This window comes from Alligator sinensis, unplaced genomic scaffold, assembly GCF_000455745.1.
Source record: "Alligator sinensis unplaced genomic scaffold, ASM45574v1 scaffold1003_1, whole genome shotgun sequence".
NCBI classification, from domain to species: domain Eukaryota; kingdom Metazoa; phylum Chordata; order Crocodylia; family Alligatoridae; genus Alligator; species Alligator sinensis.
The window spans coordinates 541,760-562,691 of record NW_005842557.1 but is presented as its reverse complement, the minus strand read 5'-3'; the positions used below and the strand labels follow the sequence as shown (position 1 = coordinate 562,691).

General features: G+C 44.1%; 1 protein-coding gene across 10 annotated transcripts in view; it reads right to left on the bottom strand.

Moving 5' to 3' along the window:
• MLPH (melanophilin) overlaps positions 1–20,932 on the bottom strand; it is an 87,482-nt gene that overhangs the window by 4,346 nt on the left and 62,204 nt on the right. For 8 of the 10 annotated variants that reach the window (XM_025213946.1, XM_025213948.1, XM_025213947.1 and 5 more), the window contains 6 exons: positions 13,018–13,212; positions 8,202–8,357; positions 7,825–7,917; positions 6,355–6,444; positions 4,753–4,810; positions 691–785 (listed from right to left, as the gene is read on the bottom strand). In XM_025213946.1, the coding sequence (XP_025069731.1) occupies positions 691–785; positions 4,753–4,810; positions 6,355–6,444; positions 7,825–7,917; positions 8,202–8,357; positions 13,018–13,212 (687 nt within the window). The remainder of the gene's footprint in view (positions 1–690; positions 786–4,752; positions 4,811–6,354; positions 6,445–7,824; positions 7,918–8,201; positions 8,358–13,017; positions 13,213–20,932) is intronic. The other 2 variants (XM_025213951.1, XM_025213954.1) reach the window with 1 other exon arrangement.

Below are 20,932 nucleotides of genomic sequence, written 5' to 3'. Positions count from 1 at the left end.
CCTATTCCCATCTGTGTATTCATTGACTTGACTGACTCACAGGCACCATGCCAATATTTAGAGGGATAAAATAATTGGTAGAGAGTTTGCCATTTTGGGCACCATATTGTAAGAGGATTTAGCTATACTTGAAAGTTAATTTCAATTAAGGTATGGTTTTAAAAGTAACGTAGGTATTCCTTAGCAAGTCCATTTGTCAACAACCCTTGTGAATAAACACTGTTTACTCAAAGTGAATTCAGCAAGCTGAGTATTTAACAGCTGGGCTGTTGAAAGGTACTTCTCAGATTCTTCCTACTCCCAGTTTTCTGATCAGAGGGCATAATTCAATTAACACAACTCATTTTTTGCTGCTATGTCTAATTTAACATTCAGCGTTGCAGCTTTCTTGCTAATGTATTTATCTGATTAAATATACAAACCCTTTAGAGCCCAATACCACTTTTAAGCCCCCAGGATAGGTGGAATCTTAGGCAAAAAGGAGAAAAACAGGGTGCTTCAGTGGGACCCATTCATCTCCCACTGTGGAGCAGACCTGTTGGCACTTTTTTAAAATGCCCCCTCAAATCCCAGACTGAATGCAGGCCAGAAAGACCAGAAAATCAGAGCCCTACTCTGATTCATTATTTTGCTGACTGACCCCCTCTAAATAGTTGTATCCAGGTAATAAGGTAGCTTCTGGAAATTTACCGCAAAGATGCGTTCTGCTCTTCTGCTCCTCCCATTGGGGTTTCTTTGTGTCAAAGAGCCCCGGTACAAGGACTGTCTATCAAAAGATTCATCACCTTCAAAAAAACAAAAACACAAGATAAAATGACTTAGACTGGTAATATAGTCCTATCTCATAATTAGATGACTGGACAAATGCACAGATTTTTGGAAATAGCTTTGTTAGACTACCTCTTACTTATAGCAGTTTTCCACTAGTATAATTCCAATGGCTTCCAATTTACAATGGGATAAAATCAAAGAATTAGACACTTTGTATTAAAGACAAACATTAGCAAGCAAACCAATTATTATGATGTATCTGTCAGAGGCTTCAAATACTAAACTACCCATTCTTCTATTACCCTCGTTCACAATTCATTCTGTACATTTTATGAATGGGCTAACAATTCAAAAAAATAGACTGCCAGTTCATTAGGCTGAAAAGAACCAGCACCTAAGTACTCATTATTCTAGTAGTGATTCCTGTATTATATTTCTATACTTCCCTACTTTGCTATTCAGAAACACAGCATGAGCCTTCCTTGAAAATGATGAGAGAAGAATCTAAGCAGTAGTTTCACAGATGCTATAGCAAGTCAGGAGGATGTCTCCATATCTTGAGACTGGCTAATATTTTAATCAAAACAGATTCCTAGAATGGCAACACTGCACATGTGAGGTGCCCCACTGGTGGTCTTTACAGAAGGATTATCCTGGATGCATAGGGCCCTCTTTTACCTGGCTGCTTGTATAGCCATTTGCAGCCAAGGCAAAGTTGCATAAAATGCTTATACTGTGATCTAGTAATAGTTTCAATCCAACTTACTCAGGTGTCAATGCAGTGTACTGGCCCATAAAACTCAATGGAATAACTGCAGCTATTGATTTGGCTTAAAATAAATTTAGTCACTTTCAGACTCCTGTTCAAAAGTTTTATAAATGGAGATTTTTTTCCACTTTGTATTTGTCCACAACTTTCTTCTGTTTGTTAGGTGATCCTGTCATGTGGCAAGGTTGTGGTTATCACTGAAGTCAGCAAAAGCACCATTTCAGTCCAGAGCCACTTAAAATGTCTGGTATAAAGGAAAATCTAAGGCTACTGCAACTGTGACTGCAAGCTCAACATGCTGACCAAGAGGCAAGCTGTTTAGCCTGGGTCTGCCTTATCATTAAATACTCTGGGGCCACTGTGCAATGGGTAATACTGTTAATACTGGCAGTGGAATAGAATGCAGCCTGTTCTTTTGCAGCTGGACTAGTTCTCAAGTGAGGCTACTGGTATGAACCGTCCAGCTACGCCAATACTGTAGCAAGGAAGTTTGGCACCTGGGGCAAGCCTGCAGCAGCAGCCTGCCCTCACTCCGCATGCAGACCTGGGGGGAACACGCCCCTCCATGCTTGCCCAGAAGTGCACACAGCAGCTGGAGCCACCTACCCCCCCTCCACGTCCCATGTTCACCTGGAGGAGCCACTCGCAGCTCTGTCCCATGCCCTGCCCTGGCTGGGCAGTGGCTGTTGGCACCCCTTCGCTTCAGCACCCAGGGCGGTCGCCCCCTTCCCCCACCCTCCCTTGCTATGGTACTGAGCTAAGCAGACAGGACACTAAAAGGAACGCAGATAGGCCTGGCCAGCTATCTCTACAAAACCCCTTTCCTGACCTTAATCTCATAATACATTCAAGTGATCAAGGGTTTTTCTTTTAAGATCTATGAGGAAAAAATGTGAAACACAACCTTCTGCACAAAAAATTTAACAGTATGAAAACGGGCTTGCTTCATTTACTTGAAGCACTGGACAAAATGCTGCATTTGTGATTCTTTCTCCCTGAATCAAAGCATGCATATCATTGAGTCCTAATGGCCTTATATGTGTCTGCTGCCAGCTGAATTTTCAAATATCTCTGGGAAGGGGGAAATGAGCTGTGCTCAATGCATTGAAGGAGTGGAGGGGCCATGGGAGCAGAGTGCGCTCCAGGCATGTCACCCACACAGATCTGTTCTGGTCCCTGCACTGAAGGGCTGTGGAGGAATCCAAGTAATGGGGAATCTTCTGCTGCAGTTAGGGCATCTTAAGAGTATGTGGACCCATCAGAGCTTCGACATGGTCCAGGGTGTAGCCCCTAGTCTGGAGGCAGGGGGGTCAATTGACAGCATGCATGGATTAATTATTCCAGTTCATTGTTAAAGGGACAAAAAGGGCCAAAGTCAGCCCTGATGGAAGCAGGTCCCATTGCACTGACTTCTAGAGAGACTGGGCTTCTTAAAACCAAGGCTGTGCTTGTCCCATTTTAATGTTGTAACACACATTGTGTCTGGAAGGTGGATTGTCCCAGCCCAGGGGCCTCTGTCCACAAAAAGGCACATTAATTATTATTATTAATTTTCAAAGCAGCTTAAAGGAGCCACATGAAACAGCCCCCTGTTTAACTCTACTTATTGAACTCTCTGCACTGAATGGTACGGTGTGTTCTGGAAACTTCCTTGGCGTACCCAACCCCTGCTGTGTGATCCTGACATCACCATCAAGTCTGACGTGTCAGGGTTACAGGGGCAACCTTCTCAACCACTAAATAATCTTCCATTCTCTTCGGCCTATTTCCAATTTTCCTAATCTCCATTTCCCCCCTGAGTGAGCTTGCATGTCATTGCCCTGTGGGAAGAATGGCAAGGAGATATGGCGAGATACAGAGTGGATGGAGGGATTAGACACACACCCTGACGTCCTTTTGACTTCACCATCACTTTATCTGCACGCTCGGGGTGAAGAGCCCCGTTTATCTTGCTGCCTTTAAGGGGAAGAGCAGATGACTCTTCCTCAGAAACAAAGACAAGAGACCTTACTGTCAGCAGAACTCAGGAAACAGGCCTTGTCATTCGTTTTTAATTGAAGGAAGGCAACTGTAATTCATTTTCTGCATTAAATGATTACTTCTCTCTTTCCTATTCATTATTATCTCCAAGGAAAGCAGGTTTTTCTTCAGTTCCTCCTGTGGGCTTACAAATCAAGATAAGAAAGAAATAGAAAAAGTAATTTCCTAATGGTTTTGGCCAAAGGCTGTTGGATGTAACACTGCCCAGGACATCATCATTGTATGGCCATTGCTGTTAACTTCCAGGTTTTTATTTTCTTTGAAATTCTTTTAGATGCAGTCACGTAGTTTAGGCTGTGCAGGGCTAGGTGATGGCTCCTAGACAGATCAGAATTATAATGGGCCAGAAGTGGCAAAGTAACAACTGAAAAGTGGACTTGTATCGAGAATATGAGATGAGTGGCAAATACTAAGGATGAAAAGAGGTGGGAGCATTTCAGCAACGGGCATTTCCTTAGGGCTATGAGGGAAATTAGGACCCTGCTCAGACAGTCCTGGCCTTAGGCTGGTGAGACAGTAGGGTGATCATATGTCCCAGTTTAACTGGGACAGTCCCAGATTTCAGAGGTCAGTCCTAGCCGGCTGTTAAGAATTATAATGAGGGTCCCAGAAATGCAGGGGAGAAGGGAACATTGTGGCTGGGACTTGGAGTGGTGCGGAGCACCTCGTAGGTGGGTGGGCAGGCACTGCCACCTGCCCGGCACACTGCCCCGCTCCTGCTGGCTTGAAAGAGCATAGGGTGAGGGGTGGGGAGGGAGGCAGTGTCCTAGATGAATGTCCTGGATTTCTTTATGGTCAGTCTATGAGATAGGGACCTTTCATCACAATGACATGTATGCTGGTATATGAGTGAATTAAAATCTGGTCTCAGACTCAGCTTGGCTGCTGATGGAGACTTTGTTCCCTGGCTCCCTGACCTGCAGGCAGCACCTTTCAGTTTTGTACACAGAATCTATTAGTGACATGAATGAAACCTCTGTCTCCAGATGCTACAGAACCCTGGCTTAAAACCCTGCCACTGCACTCACTATGTGAGATCCCTTCTTGAAAATAATAGATGAAGGCAGGAGAGAGATGACCTATGACTCTATAAGTATGGGACATTACCTTCTGCAAGCTATGATACTGCCTCGACCACTTCCCTGGGCACAGATAGAGCACACAAGTCTTACCTGCAGTTTCAAAAGAGCTGTTAAATTTCTTCTGTAACACCTGTGGCATGGACATTACCTATAAGAGAAAAAGAAGGACTTGTTGCCAGTTTGTGTGGCCAAACCCTTTATGCTATATAATGAGGGTGGTAGATAGTCTTAAAGTTAACCTTTTTCACTGTGTTAAAGAAAAATACTAAAGTCAAACCCTTCATGATACAACCACTCAGGATGAAAGAGGCCAGCTGAGCATGCATTGGCAGGAAGTCCACTTTCATTAGCTTCCTGCTCCCACAATTCTAATATTAGAAAAAACTAAGTCTGTCTGTAGTGCTTTATTTGCACTCTGATTGGCTGATGTAAACAGCCAATTAGAGTGCTCCAAGCATGAGCCATGATTCCGAAGCCATGCCAAGGACCAGACCGAAGGACTGGTGCTGCTGACCTTGGCTCCCCCACCCCGCACCCTGCAAGAGGCAGAGCAGCATTAGCATGGGGCGTTAGGTGGTGGCACTCCATCCCAGTTCCCTGCCTCCCTCCTCCCCCGTCATTCTTGATGGGCAATTGGCTAGTTCATGATAAAAACAGAAGGTGAAAGAAAAAAATGTTTAATCCTTTTACAAGGCAAAATCCCATTTGAAAGACAACTCTCTCATCCTTCTTTGGACTAACTGTAAGGCTGTAGTGTTGTATCTCGGTTGGTACTGTCTGCTGGTATTGTCTTCACTTGTGGTAGATGGTGTTTTTGACAGCCAGATGGATAATTAGAAAGGTGGGAACCATATAGAAGCCTGCATTCTCCAAAGGGCAGCATGCATTAGAGCAAATTCATAACGAAAATAACTTAGCACTCATATAAGTTACCAAACTCATGGCCCTAGGGAATCTGATGGCACATCCACATTTAAGGGTACATCAGAAGATGCAACTTCAGCACATGAAGACATACCTGTGTTAGCTTTGATTTAGTTAGCTCTGGTACTGATAGCGGTGCAGCCACCATATCAAGAATATCGAGGCAAGACTATAAGTCTTGCCAGGGACCCTGGAGTTTCACACACTAGCTGAAATCTGTGTTGCCACAGGTCTCCTGCTATTGGTACTGCAATTAGTTAGATTAAAACTAGGTTGGGCATGTCTGCACATGCTATACACTTGCACCTCCTGACCAGAGTATGGATGTAGCCTGGGATATCATCTATCAATAGTGTCAACTCCTTTTCACTGACATTTCTCTGGCCCACATTGCCAGGATCAATTTGTCCCTAATTCCACAATTGCATAAATTGATCCCTATTTAGCAGCACACCTAGGTACATCTTTCAGTAACTGGGAATGGACTGCTGAATCAGACCTTCTCTATGTACAATGTAAGTGGCTTGCTGGTCCTTCTGCCTAGACTGCCAACAACAGCTGCCAATTATTGATGGTAATGAACATGCGACATGGGCATGTACCCACTAGGAATTGGGTCAAATTCCTATATCCATTTCACACAGGTCTCTGAAGACTCATCAGAGAGCAGAGGTCACAGTCAGCAAAAGTTGAGATTATGTTCAAACAGGCAACCAAGAGGATAAAGACTTTCCATATCTTTCTAGAGCAGATTACCCAAATACTCACTTTGACATCATTTGGTGATGTTATAAATGGGGAGTTCATATTTTGATCCCCTTGACTATTTCCATGCCTGGGAGAATGAAGAGTCAACACCTAGAGACAGAAGACATGACAAAGATTTCTATGACTTCTTCAGTGCAAAATACATAGATTCTGATGCCTGTGGGCTGACTAGAGCATCTGGGACATCTGCAGCACTGGCGCTCCATGCTGGTACAACCTCTAAGATGATTCTGAGCAAGCTGTGAGTTTATGCTGACTTAGAATCATAGGGGTGACTGGGATCTCTAGAGTCATCTAATCCAAACCTCTGCATAGATGCAGTATTCACTGTTTTTAAACCATCCCAGACAGATGCCTATCCAGCCTCTCCTTGCAAACTTCCAATGAAGGAAACTCCTGAGTTTCTTAAGCAGTTTGTCAAGGCTCAGAGTGGTGAGGCAGCTGATCTAGTAGACAGCACATTGAAGGAGGACTCAGGAACCAGGGGTTGATTTCTAGTGCCCATCTAGCTGACCTTGGGCAAGTCACTACACCTCCATCTGGCCTCCCTCCATTTGTCTTGTCTATTTAAACTACTATATGAGGTCTGTAAGACAGGACCTATTTCTTTCTATGCATATATACAGCAACTACCGCAGGGAAGCCCTGATCTTAAGTGAGGGCTCTAGGCATTATTGTATTACAAACAACAGCAAAAACCTACAATATCTTTTTAAAATATGGATTTCTACCACCCCGCGTGGACTGATTCTCAGAAGGTGGCCAAGGTATTCCAATTTTAATTGGGTGGAATACTGAAACGACAGACATTGTCAGATAAATATGTTCTTTATAAGATGAAGGGGGGAAATGGAAGAGGCTGGCTGGCACTTCTCTCATACAGAAGGAAAACACAGAGGGAATAGAGAGAACAGTAAATCTATTCCTTAGAGATATGGAAAGGGTGGCATTCACAAAAAAGAGCAGCCCAGGACTCTGCAAATACCTGTGTTGCTTGTCCAATGTAACTGTTTGATCTACAGTGTATGGGGAAATTTGTATCCTTGTTTGAAGGGGACAAAATCACTTCAACTTCCTGTGCCTCAGCAGGGATAATGATACCAAATCACTTATTTACAATTCAGGGAGGAGAAGCTCTTTACTGGAGTGAAAAATTCACCTGCCCCAAGCAACCAACTAGGTATTTTCATTTTGTGGAACTTGGCAATTAGATTCAAGAAAGGAGAAGCTTGAGTCTTATGGGCAAAGTGCTAGACAAGAGAAAAAGACTGCTTCAAAATGCTTCCCAGATAGTCTTTTCTGGCCCACAGTACTTGGGTTAAAGTTAGTGGGGGAGGGTTACTTATAGGATCAGATGAGGTAATGATCATAAGGGTCCTCTCTGGCTTTAACATCTCTGGAGCATAGCAGAACAAGCATAGCTGCAAGCTGGGTCCTTATACCATACATCCTCTGCAACCAGAAACTCACTGGCATACTTGACTTCTTCTTTGCTTTTTCCATTGGCTTAACAGTCATCCCAGCGGCACTCAGTGCTGCAATCCGAGTCTCTATATCCGACACCTCAGAGAGAAAAAAAAAAAACGTATGTAATTTCCCAAGTAAGTATACAGGCATGCACATACAGGTGAGCAGGTGGGCAGCATGACAATGTAAAGGAAACACTCATTCAGGGTTTGTGTTTTTACTAAGGTCACTGGGAACCAGGAAATATTCAAAGGCAAGGCACTGAGTAGCTCGGCCCCAGTGGATCAGCTATTTTTCATGATCCCAACAGAATGCCATTTTAAGATTGTTTGCTATCTCTGTTGAGTCAACGAGATGTGTCTCCAGGCAAGAGCTATTACCTCGCTCTCTGCATGCTGCACCTGCGCAGCTGCTGACGCCACTTTGTCCTCCAGCTCAGACAGTTCAGAATCCGTGGTCCCACTGTGACGGGCACGTTCCTCTATGTCCTTCAGCATTTTCTCCAGCCCATATGTCTTCCCAGCAGTCATGTAAACCTGAAAAAAGTCACAGTGGGACTCAACCTCACAGTCAGGCATCATCTGTTACATGGTCTACACACTCTAACCCCTGCTAGGTAGATGCAGGCTATTCTCTTTTGCCTAGGTAGGCAGTCCTCGGGTTACCATGGTCGCAGCCACAAACGGCCTCCGCAACTACTGGGGAGATCAGTACTATCTGATTTCAAACTTCCGTCTTGCTGAACAGTCAGCGCATGTTGATTATTGCAGGATTTTTTTTGCCTCTAAGACATTAGGCCATTTCCTCAGCTTGCCTGCTTTTGAGAGCAAGCACTAAGTGGCAAAAGTGGCAAAAGCTCTTTGCTCTGATCTAGTGATGTCAATGCCTGAACAAGGACTTTCATATCACACATCAAGACTTAAGAGGCCGGTACTCTGAGGAACAAGCAAAGCTGCCACGGCCTGCTGTGCATGCCTGGAATGAGATGGGAAGCCCAATTTGAATGTGATAGACCAATTTACGCAATCCTCCTGCTCTCTGATACGTGTGAATATGTGAGTGACGAGCAGTGTTAGACTGAAGGCACTTCAGCTGGGGAGGCAAAGTGTCATTAATCCATGAGTCCCCTTCCATAGCACTCCTATGTTCTGCTAATACACTTTGGAGTACAATTTTATAGCAAGGGGGCTTTATAGACCAGCCAAGGAAGAAGGAAAGTGACTTCACAGGGAGTGATGCCAGAATTTGGAGAGAAGCCACGTGCAGAAAAACCATGGACTCCCTAGAGGAGCACAATGTAGGCCCAAAGAATATATGAGGAAACTGAGGCAGGAAAATGCAAAGAGCTGTTTATTGTTTTGTCAGCATCTATGTATGTTGTAGAATAGAGTAAAAACCAACTTGTGGAATCCTTCCTTTGTTTTGGTGTCTGTTTGTTTCAGCTTTCATGCATTTTCAAAGAGCTGCATCATAAACCTGGAGTGTCCACAAGTTTGCAGTGCTGGGAAAAGGTATGCTTAAACTACAGAGCAGTCTGGTCTGGGGTTACCACTAGTCCTGAGGTCTTAGAACAGTTGTGCTCCAAGATCCCACATCTTGGACTGAGCATCTGAGTCTTGGGAGCATGCCTGAGAGAACATAAGAACTCCCATTTAGAGGGCCAGACCGTGGGTCCATCTTGCCCAGTATCCTGCGTCACATAGGTCTCCTCCTCACTGCACTTCTCCCCACACCTTTTGATATGCATCCCCCATCTGTGGCCCCACCAAGCCCTGGAACCCCCTGTCAACCTCCTTCTGGCTCTGGCCAACCTGGCCATCTACAAGACCAGGAAGGAGGCTGCAACTAGAGGGAACCCGGGAGAATGTCACTTCTCCACTCACATCTCCCAGCAGAGTTTCACTGGTCAGCATCCACAGGCTCCCTCAATTTATTCAGGGGGCAGTGGGTGCTGGCTGGTGTGCTGGCTCAGTGTCCACCTCTGGATCCCTTGTTCTGAGCCTGTAACCCTCGCTCCCATTCCTGTTTTCTTTATTTGTCCCAAGCAATCAGTTGTTGCATTCTCAATAACCTCTCTTTTTAAGGGGGGTTTATAGATGTTTGTGGTGGGCCTAGACCCACATTCACAAAATGCAACAAATAGGCCTGTGGCACACAGAGAGAAAAGAATGACAGGGCTGCAAACTACTCACACCAGAGGAAGTAAAGAGCAGACAGGCGCAGTGTGGTGGGACCAAAACTTAATACCTTGGGGGGCAGGTGAATGTCTGTACCAGGGATATGTGACAAGTTTAATTGAAGATACCTGGAAATGCCACTTTCTAGATAAAAAGTGTTAAAAAATATCACTACCCATTTTAACCAATAGTTACCAGGGGCATTGTTAGTTCAAACCTATCCCACAGTTTCACCTGGCCTGAACTTTATGTAAATCCTTCATTCTTCTGCACTGCATTTGAACCCCATATTTGCACACTCCATTTCTTCTGTGCTTCTACAAGATTTGAACAGACAGACAATCCACAATTCTCCCATGCTTCTGGTTGGCTAGAAGCTGACAAAATTTTGAGTGGGAGGAAGTAAAACACATCCTCTAGGTAAATGGATCTCAAATGCAATTTTTATGTTCAGTGGACAGGAAAGAAACAGAGAGGCAGAGAAGTCATTTGGGTATGAATCACTTTGTCATTTGTGAACTGAATTCCTTAATGACTTTCTCATTTAGCGTTCTTGCTGCCAAATGCTGTTTGCTTTTGCCTTCAGAACTCAGTGCATTAGTGAGAAGCAATTCCACTTGGAAATTATTTACACAAAGTATTATGCTCTCTTGTCTGCAGTAGAGCTGCAACAACAGCAGCAGTACCATAGGCAAGAGAGAGAGACAAAGAAAGAACACCTATAAATGAAGTCAGGGTGTGATACATGGATTTGTTAGTACAGGATCACTTGGGATGCAGTTACATGAGTCTGGTGCCAGAAGAGTTTTGCAATGGGGGTACTTTCCCCTTGCTGGATGGGGCCATGTCTGTAGTGAAGACATAACTAACATGATTTCACAAAACATGCTACTCAACCTCACACTTCAATTGAGACTTTGGCAGCAGTTGCCTAAACTCCTGCTAGGGAAGAACAGGACACCAATTGCATCCCTTTTAATTGAATATGCTATTAAATGACTGTTTTGTCAAGAATGATAAAACAGGGCTTGATCCAAGTTTACTGGAGTTAATAGGACCATTTCTGGTGATCTCATCTGGTTTTCCATCAGGTTTCCAAAGAGCACGGTTCAAGTGAATACTGAATTCTGAATTCATATTCATAAATCCTCCCATCCTGCATCTGACTGTAGGGGTTGTGTCTACTTTGGTACTCACAAAATGTGAATCAACCAAGATGTTTTATGGTATAAGATGTTACACAAATTTGTATTAAAAAAAAAAAAAAAGGAAGAGCTCCAAGGCTGAAGTTCCTATATTTGCGCTAAATATTCACATGATCTTGGCACCATGAACAGTTTTTTGTTTTAACCAAACCTCACTGGTTTGTGGTCCTTGCTCACTGCGATGTCTGAAATTAGATGTCAAGAAAGGGCCTCGTGAAATTCACACATACATGAGGACACTTTGAGCATTTGTGAGCACAGTAAAAAAAAAAAAAATCAATGCAAGTCTTAATGCAGGGAGCAATAATGTTCCATGTGCCCCATGGCTGGCTGAAAAATCAGAACACTGTTCTTTTGTAACTAAGTACAATTATTCAGTTGTTACAATTATTTTGACTAATGATTCATTGAGACCCCTGCTACATGTTACATATATTATACAATTTACTGGTTAATTGCACAATAAATTTAGATTAGTCACATGTGCAAACTAATTATCATACAATAAAAAATGATTATTCAACTATAAAAAGAGGCAACCAGCTATAAAGTTAGTACTTGAAAAGGTGTAACAACTCTACAGCTCATTTCTATCTAGCTTTAATTTGAACATGTAGCAGGGCCCTGAGAATCACAAATTGCTGACACCTGAAAAATCCCAGCCTAAACACTTTACAAGCCCCAATCCAGTCTCATGACATTCCAGTGATACAGGCATGAGAGAAGAGTCTTAGTCAAAGCCACAGAGAGCTACCAGGATAGGACCTCAAGAGTGCTTCCCAGTACTGTCTTCTAGCCACCACTTTACTCCTATTGCTCCTTGACAGTCTTATTGAGCCAGAATGGGCTCTGCATGGTTTTAAAAAGCAAAACCAGTATTTAAAATTCACTTCTCCATCACCTGGATCTCCTGTCCTCAGGGAGGGAGGGCTAACTTGTGACTGATACAGAGGGTCCTGCTTTCACTCAGATGTGATTTTTGATTAAAAACCAGAAGGACTGTGGAATTTCTGAGAAACTTTAGCCCTTTGTAGCTGCATGTGTCTGCCAAATTATCTTGGACAACTGATTAGACGCACAGTTTGCTAGAAGATATATTTCTAAATACAGAACTTTGTTAAAGGCAGTCCCCAAACACTCAGACATAGTGCTGCCCCTGAACATTTACAGAGGTCAAAAGAAGGGACTCAGAGATTTGGAATGGCCATTTCCAGTGCAGGAGTCCCATTTCAGTAATCACTGACATACTTATTACAAAAAGCTGCATGTAAGATGCTACCTTGTAGTTAAAATATGAATTTCCAAGAACTACATGCACTCACCTATTCATGGGATCATACCACACTTCCCACTCCATACCTCCTACATATGATCAATGTACTAGTCATTCCACTCCTAGTTATAAAACAAACCCAACATTTTCCTCCTCCACTAGCCCACCGCATTCAGAGAACTTTGCAGTGAGTACTGGGATGAAGTCAGCAGAACTTTGTAGTGACGACTTGGCCTCTGAGCTGAAATCAGGCAACACTCCCCTTTATTTAGAGCCCTTTCCTCACCTCCAACTTGTGAGCTCCCTCCCATTTTTCACTGCGTGGCTGGGGCAGGCTGGGAGCAATTTCCCATTCCAGTCCTGCATCTCCTAATTCTCAAGCACCTAAGGACACAATCTATGGTTTAAAGTCTCCCTTTCAACTTTGACATCCACAGCAATGAGCTTTATAGTTCCCCGATATTTTGTGATTCCCACACATGAAGCTCCTGCCCTCCTTATTAACAGCCTGGTAACTCCAGCTATTACTTCAGAGTCTTACATTTTCTTCAAGTTTTTGATAGGCTTCAGTTGCCTCTTTCCCATCTTTCAGACTGGAAGGCTGCCCTCTGAGGAAGGGGGAGGCAACATCACACTGGTCGTCTCCACTCAACGATTTGTGCACAGCTTTCTCTGTGGCATTTATGGCTCTCAACACCTTGGCTGTGATGTCGCACAAAACCTTAGCCGATGACCTCTGTGAATGCCACATACAGCCAGAGAATAAGTTATTTTTATACATGCACAGAAAACAGCAGAAATGGGGGAGAGGGACAGCAGGCCATAAGAAGCTGAGAGAAACTTAGGGGGCTTTAATAAAAGGGTTCTCATTGTTCCTGGAGAGCTCTCAACCTGAGATAGAAGCACTGCTAAAGTAGTCCTTTGATCTTAGATGATACTTGTTGAATATGTCTGTGACAAAGACACCATCTCAAAATGCAACTGAAGAGCTCCTATTAGCCTGTACATAACTACAGTCTACAGGAGAGGTCTGTTTAGGTCCTCACAAGACCCCGTGGCTGGGATCACTCAAATCAGCATACAAGGACTTTTAAACAAGTTATTACTGTAACTTGGGTGGTATAGAAAAAGGAGTTTGATGGCTCCGGGACATGGATTCTGGATATCTGCATTCAGTTTGTGGTGGCGTCATGGAAACCTTAATTTCTAGGGACTCACTCTTACTATGTGCTTGTGCCCAAGCAAAAGGAGACTTCAGATCTCAGCTGCTGAGTGTTACAAGTGTTCTAAGTGTTGAATTTTATTGTATGAACTCTCTCTTTTTTTTTTTTGTCTTCTTTCCTTTTGTTAGGTATTCGTATCATACTTCCTTACTGTTCCCTTGCATCTAATTTCTGCTTGGTTACGTGAATACCACAAGGCAAAATTTGGCTCAAGGAAGTAACTGGAGGTAAAGTGGCAATGAGAAGAGTGAAGTTCGGGGAACTGAAAGAGAAAATTTCTATGCATTCCAATCCCAATGGGATATGTATGTGGTCATAAGTTTGTTAGCAAAAAAACTGTGATTTTCCAAACTTTTTTTTCTGGTTGAGTTTCACAGAGCTGTAGTTACTAAAAATGATTAACAGAATTGACATTTCTTTCCTTTCATCCTCCCCTTACACAAGGGATGCAGTTTTAACACTTAGGACAACACACACAGTAACTGTAAGATGTTTTAAACCTATGGTAAAAGCAAGATGAAGCATACGTGAAATCCCATATGTTATAGGTATAGAGGAGGCTGCCTGTATGAACAATGTTCTTAGAATTCACTCAACAGAAAAAAACTGATGAGTAACTGGGTTCCAAACAACGCAACGCACATTCTTAAAGGATGTACTGTCATGCATCTTGTACAAAATACAAGAACAGGACACCTCTGAACTTTGAAGGCTAGAAACTTCTCAGCTGACTCATTTACAACCCTAATAAGAGCTGAACACCTGCATGCAGGGATGAAGTCAGGAAGGCCAACGCACAACTGAAGTTGCAACTAGTGAGGGATCTGAAGGGTAACAAGAAGGGTTTCTACAGGTATGTCGGTAGCAAGAGGAGGATCAGGGAAAGTGTGGGTCCTTTACTGAATGGGGGAGGCAACCATGTGACAGAGGATGCCGAAAAGGTTGAAGTGCTCAATGCCTTTTTCGCCTCAGTCTTCACAGGAAAGGTCAACTCCCATACTATTGCACTGGGCAACACAGTTTGGGGAGGAGGTCAGCAGCCCTCAGTGGTGAAAAAACAGGTTAGGGACTATTTAGAAAAGCTGGACGTGTACAAGTCCGTGGGGCCGGATGGGATGGACCCGAGGGTGCTGAGGGGCTTGACTGATGTGACTGCAGAGCCACTGGCCATCGTATTTGAAAACTCATGGCAATTGAGAGGTCCTGGATGATTGGAAAAGGGCAAACATAGTACCCATATTTAAGAAAGGGAAAAAGGAGGACCCAGGGAACTACAGACCAGTCAGCTTCACCTCAGTCCCTAGAAAAATCATGGAGCAGATCCTCAAGGAATCCGTTTCTAACCACTTGGAGGAGAAAAAGGTGATTAGGAACAGTCAGGGGCAAGTCATGCCTGACCAACCTGATTGCCTTATATGATGAGATGACTGGCACTATGGATGTGGGGAGACCAGTGGATGTGGTATATCCTGATTTTGGCAAGGCTTTTGATAGTCTCCCACAACATTCTCCCAGGCCAGCTAAGGAAGTATGGGCTGGATGGATGGACTGTAAGGTGGACAGAAAACTGGCTGGAGCATCGGGCTCAGAGAGTAGTAACCGATGGCTTGATGTGTAGTTGGCAGCTGGTATCAAGTAGAGTGCCCCGGTAGTTGGTCCTAGGGCTGGTTTTGTTCAGTGAGCTTGACTGTTCTCAGTGGTGGCAGATGACAGAACAAGGACAAATGGTCTCAAGTTGTAGCAAGGTAAGTGTAGGTTAGATATTAGGAAGAATTTTCTCACAAGGAGGGTAGTAAAACACTGGAACAGGTTGCCCAGAGAGATGGTGCAATTTTCACCCTTGGAGGTTTTCAAGACCCGGCTAGACAAAGCTTTGGCTGGGATGATCCTGCTTTGAGAGCAGGGGGTTGGCCTAGATGACCTCCTGGGGTCCCTTCCAACCCTAATTCTCTATGATTCTACCTCTAAACTCTTCCCCTCACTAAAGAGAACAATTAGAGGGGCAGTGCCCCTCTCCTAGCATGGAGTGCTTATGGTAGAACAGTGCCTAGATGGCTGGTCCTAAATATTTCCCAGTGTGCTGAAGGAAGTGGTCTTAGTGAGTGGTGTGCTCATCTCCAAGTTGATATGAAACTCAGGATTGGGCTAGAGATCTCAGGGCAAATGTCACTCTGGGGAGAGAGAGCAGAACCTGCCAGCTGTGACTGAGAGGAAGCATAAGTCAGAAGTCCCAGCCATCCTGGGTTCTATAGCACCTTTTTAAAAAAAAGAAAAAGAATGGAAATACGCTGTCTTCTGAGACAGGTGGTTACAACCCACTCCCACATCAGTCACTCTGTAGACCCAGCTGGCATTACATTCCCTGTTCTCCAAAGTATAGCACTACATAACTACTGTATTTCACCCTAGTGGTGGAGATATAGGTTGTACTTGTTCTTTAGGATGAGAGGTATCCCTGGCAACTGGAATGACCTTGCCCATCATTCCTGTATTCCCATTAAGGTGGTTGTAAAGTATTTGCCTGATCTGTTTTCTCTACATGAGTTGTGTTTCCCCATGGGAAGGACAGACACTATTCAGAGACCCCATGCAGGTGGTAGAAAGTGAATACACAAAATGCACTAACCTCCCTTATCTACAGAACATCTCAGCAGTCACCAAAAGTAGGTGGAGCTAACCAAAAGAGGGGACATGGTCCATAACTGATCAATGTATCCACTAACTTACGTTCCCATGAACCTCTAATGAATTTTAAAGTCATCCTCGCTAGGGAGAAACTCCTAATGACAAAGTCTCAGACCCATCTTTAGAAGCTCAGTGCTTTACTGCTTCTTGCAGCTTGAACAAAGGAAGAAGCCTTTCATAGTCCCATGAAAGTGGGCAAGTGTGCCACTGCTGTGGTCCTTTTTGCTGCCATCCTACAAGTAACATGTTAGTGTGCTAGACATTGCACCAGGATATTTGCTTATTTTGTCTCTATTTTCCATTCAAGACATCTGCTCAACAGGTGTCCCAGGAAAGCGAGTAGCAGGTATGTCTGGGATGGGGTCCTGTGGCTGTACTCCTTCCTCTAGTCTTGCCAGCCAACTGTGTTCTCTGATGTTGCACACCACTGACTCATTAGACTACAGCTGTTCTTGGTAGGTAGCACTGATAAGTTACAGAAAAAATATTCTTTCTTGCCTTTTTCCATATGTTACACTGGCTGTATCTCAGGATGCTGCTGTCTTACTAAATAGCCAGGTCTAATGCTGCACTGAGTCTGCACTTTAAGTCTAATTGCAACATACTGCTTTACACTACAATGGGTCTGATCATAGATATAAATATTGTTGAGGTTCTATGTAGATAGATAAAGGCATTTTCTTTCAGTACTGCCAAAACTTTGGATGAAAGAGTAGTACAATAAAGTTTGTACAGTGCCTCCTTGTGCTGTGCCTGGGTTAGCCCTTTAGTTTGATGAGCACTAAGCACATTTAAAAATAGTAATAAGAACTCATCATCCTACTCTCTACTGATAATTCCCTAGATACCGAGGTGATTGGGGTGATAAAAAAAAAATCACAGGCAGAGACAGACAATTGTGTTTATAAGGTCACACACTGGACAGGCACATTTCCTGGTATGTCATTCAACAAAGATGTAGTTAATTTAGCCCATATGATATTTTTATTATTTTATGGTGTACCTATGATTCAGAGAGATCTATATCTTCCTGGTTATTTTGCAGAGAAATAGGAGCCTATCTTTATTACAGTGATTCCCTCAGATAACAGTCTTCCTGACTACAAATGGCTTTGAATTAAAACCCCAGAACCCCTGGAAATCCAATCCTAGTTCTGAATGCAAATTTGAAAATAGCCTCTGTCTTTGTCACGGGTCAAACCAAAATTTGATCCAGATGCATTTGGGCATGCAGGGCCAGCCCACAATTTTTTGGGCCCCCTGTAAGATATAGTTTTGGGGCCCCCAATCTATCGAAAAATCAAAATTGCAGTTTCACTTTCCTCTTCCCCCAATAATAGATCACTAAACGTAAAAACGATAACAATCATTTTGGGTTTTCCATTCAAAGCGTGGGGGTGCCCCGGATGACTGCCCCAGTAATGCAGCAGGGATTGCTGTATAAACTTACTGAAATAAAATAGCTGGGGCTGGGTTGTGTGCACGTGGACTGCGTGAGGTGGGGGCAGCATGTGCTGGGGACACCTGGGTTCCCTCCCCAGGGCCGGGGCCAGGGCGGGAGTGGGGCTGGGAACTTCTCCCTCGCTCAGCCGGGAAGGGGCTCCCTGCCAGCATCGAGCCCTTTAAACATAGCACAGGTGGTGGGGGGCGAGCGGGGCATGGCTCCTTGGCTGCGGGGCCCCCTGCGGCTGCAGGTTCCCCAGGATAGGACAGGCCGGCTCTGTGGATATGCTTCAAATACAGGTTCAAGTGCTGCACATTAGGATCAGATTTCTTTTAAAGGGAAATAAAATTTTCCAACAAAATTGCATTTTTACAAATATTTATAATAAATGTTAGAAGAATAAGAAAGACTGTAAAGAGTGAGATCTAGGTCAGGGGCAGTCAACTTGTGGCATGTGTGCCATAAGTGGCATGGGCAGCCTCTGTGTGACATGTGGCAGATCAGAGAAAGGACAAGCAAAACAGTGGCAAGGTGGGCAGGCAACAGAAAGCAAAGCAGCAGACTGGGCAGAGGAAGTGGGGGGGGGCAGTGGTATTTGGGGAGCATGCAGAGCTAATTTGTGGCATTGCCTGCCATAAAGGTTGGGCCTTACTACTCCATGTCCTACGTCAGCTAGCATCAATTACTGCTTAAGTACATAAACACTGTCAAGTTTGTCTGTAAAGTCACAGAATTAGTTTCTAACTCAGTCCTGCAAGATATAGCAGGATACTTCTAAGTAGTATAATGCCAAATTCTACTCCATGGTCCAGATTATCTTTTGCTCCAGTCACTTTGTCACTAGAATCTGGCTTTCCCTGGCCTGTGAGGAATTCCTTTGCAAAGATGAACCCTCAGTTAGCTATACCAGCTGCTTTCCCCCTCTGGCATAAGGAGGGTACTGGGGCTCAGATGAACCTCTTTCTGTCCATTTATGACTGCTGATTGGTGTGATAAGACCATAGCTAGTTGGCATATGTTAGGGTTGATCCTAAGTAGCTCTAATTCAAACTTATGGGCCAAGTCCCACGCCAATACACCAAAATGAGGAAGGCACAACTTTATCTCTGTCTTCTTCCCATTTCTCCTGCACCAATCTGTTTGGGCACAGACTGAGTATGCGCCTCTATTAAGCAGCTTTTTGGGGTTTGTGCAATGTTGCTGGAGGATTGTATACAGCACAGAAGGTAGCTTTACCAAAGTGGTGCCTGGAGTGGTGCTATCCCTAGATTTTAACTTCAGTTCTGCACAGAGACCTACCTCCCAATACATACAAACCCAACCAATGCACACAGTCCCTTCACACACAGCAACTGGCCAGCACATTTTGAGTCATCTGTATAAGGGCAGCTGAGTTTTTTTTTTTCTTCTCTCTTCAGGATTCAGAAGAACAAAATAGAATAAAAAAGGCCTCCTGGAAAAATAAAAGCTTCTGCAGTCTCTTAGGGGAAAGTAGTTTTGCATAAGGAGAGATGTGCAACATGGTTCAAGGACTCATTGCTTTGATATGGAAGCTGTTCTTTAGAAGTGGACATGTCAGAGCACACAACAACAGCAACAAAAGGAAGAGAAGGACAAAGGAGCCATTAGAAACCCAAAGGAATGCTGACCTTTCCGCCTCATGCTTATTGAGGTGTTCCATTAAGGGAAGAGCAGCTACTGCAAAGCCTGCACAACACAAGAGGCACAAGATCTCTCTTCCTTTAATTAGTATTTGAATTGCTTCCCACCCTTCATGATTTGTCATCAGCTCCTTGTCACCAAAGCTGTCAACACAGATCTATTGATTCGCAGAATTCAGGGATGAGGTCATCACTTCAACAAGGGCCTGGGAGGAGGGGGTCCAGTGTATTAACAGTACAGAATGCCTTTGTTTGCCTATGCTCTTCAGCTTCAGAAGAGTAGCTATGAAAACAGTTCTCTGCCAGAAGGCCACACTTGGAGATCTCTATCTCAAGTGGGTAGAATTTAGTGGATGTCTCTGCAGCGCCTCAGCTCCAATGCTGAATGGAGCAGCTGTGGTAGATGACTAGCAAGACTATTACAGAAAAAAACATATCCTAGGCCTCTTCTAGCAAAGCGAGTTTTGCATATGGTCCATATTTCAGCACTTAACAACAACTACTGAATGCTTGATGGAAAATGATGGTCTAAAGATTTGTCAATTATAAGGTCCTTGTTCCAGAGATGTATAAGGTCAGCAGAGATCTGACCCTATAACATGTGCTGGACACTACAAGCCAGTAACTGGAGTAGTCTGTTTGGGTTTCCATACAGCCTCTGCAGGAGAAGAGGATAAGACAGGGGCAGGTAATTATTTTGGGCAGAGGGCCGCTTACTGAATTTCAACAACCCAATTGAGGGCCACATGACAGGTAGCCCAGGGCAGATTAATATTAATTTTCCAAATTTTTTAGGGGCCCCGCAGGCCAGATAGAATGACCTGGTAGGCCGCATCTGGCCCCCAGGCTGCATTTTACCCACCCCTGGGATAAGACGACCTTGCCTCATCATCAGTTCCCTACCTGCTATCTTTGGAGAAGCTGTGAAACTGGTGGTACCTCTGTCATAAGGGGAGGGCCTGGATTTATCCTTGAAAACCCTGTTAATACCCTAATTTAGAGGGTGTGATCCCATGTCTGGAACTCTGGCTTTCATTGCTAGCAATGGACACATCAATGAAGCCAAACTAGATGGTCACTCATCCTCCAACCATTCACTTAGAGTGTGAATTAGCACAGGCCAGTTCTAATGTCATCTCTGCCCCTCACTTGGCTTAATGCTCTGCACTTAGAGCACCACACAGGTATTATCTGTTTAGACCTCTTAACCTGCCCTAGCTTTTATAACATCCTTTCTGGTGCCCAGCCCATGCTGGCAAGCCTGTGCAGAGTAGGCACAGACTTAAGTGGCATTACGTTACACAGGGAAAGCCATCAGGGTTTCCAGGAATCAGGGCAGATCTGCAGAGATCTCCAAAGAGTTGTGATGGGAGAAGAAATAATACCATGTCAGGTCAGTTCTTCCTCCCTCTCCCAACCACCACCCACCACAAGGTAGTCAGG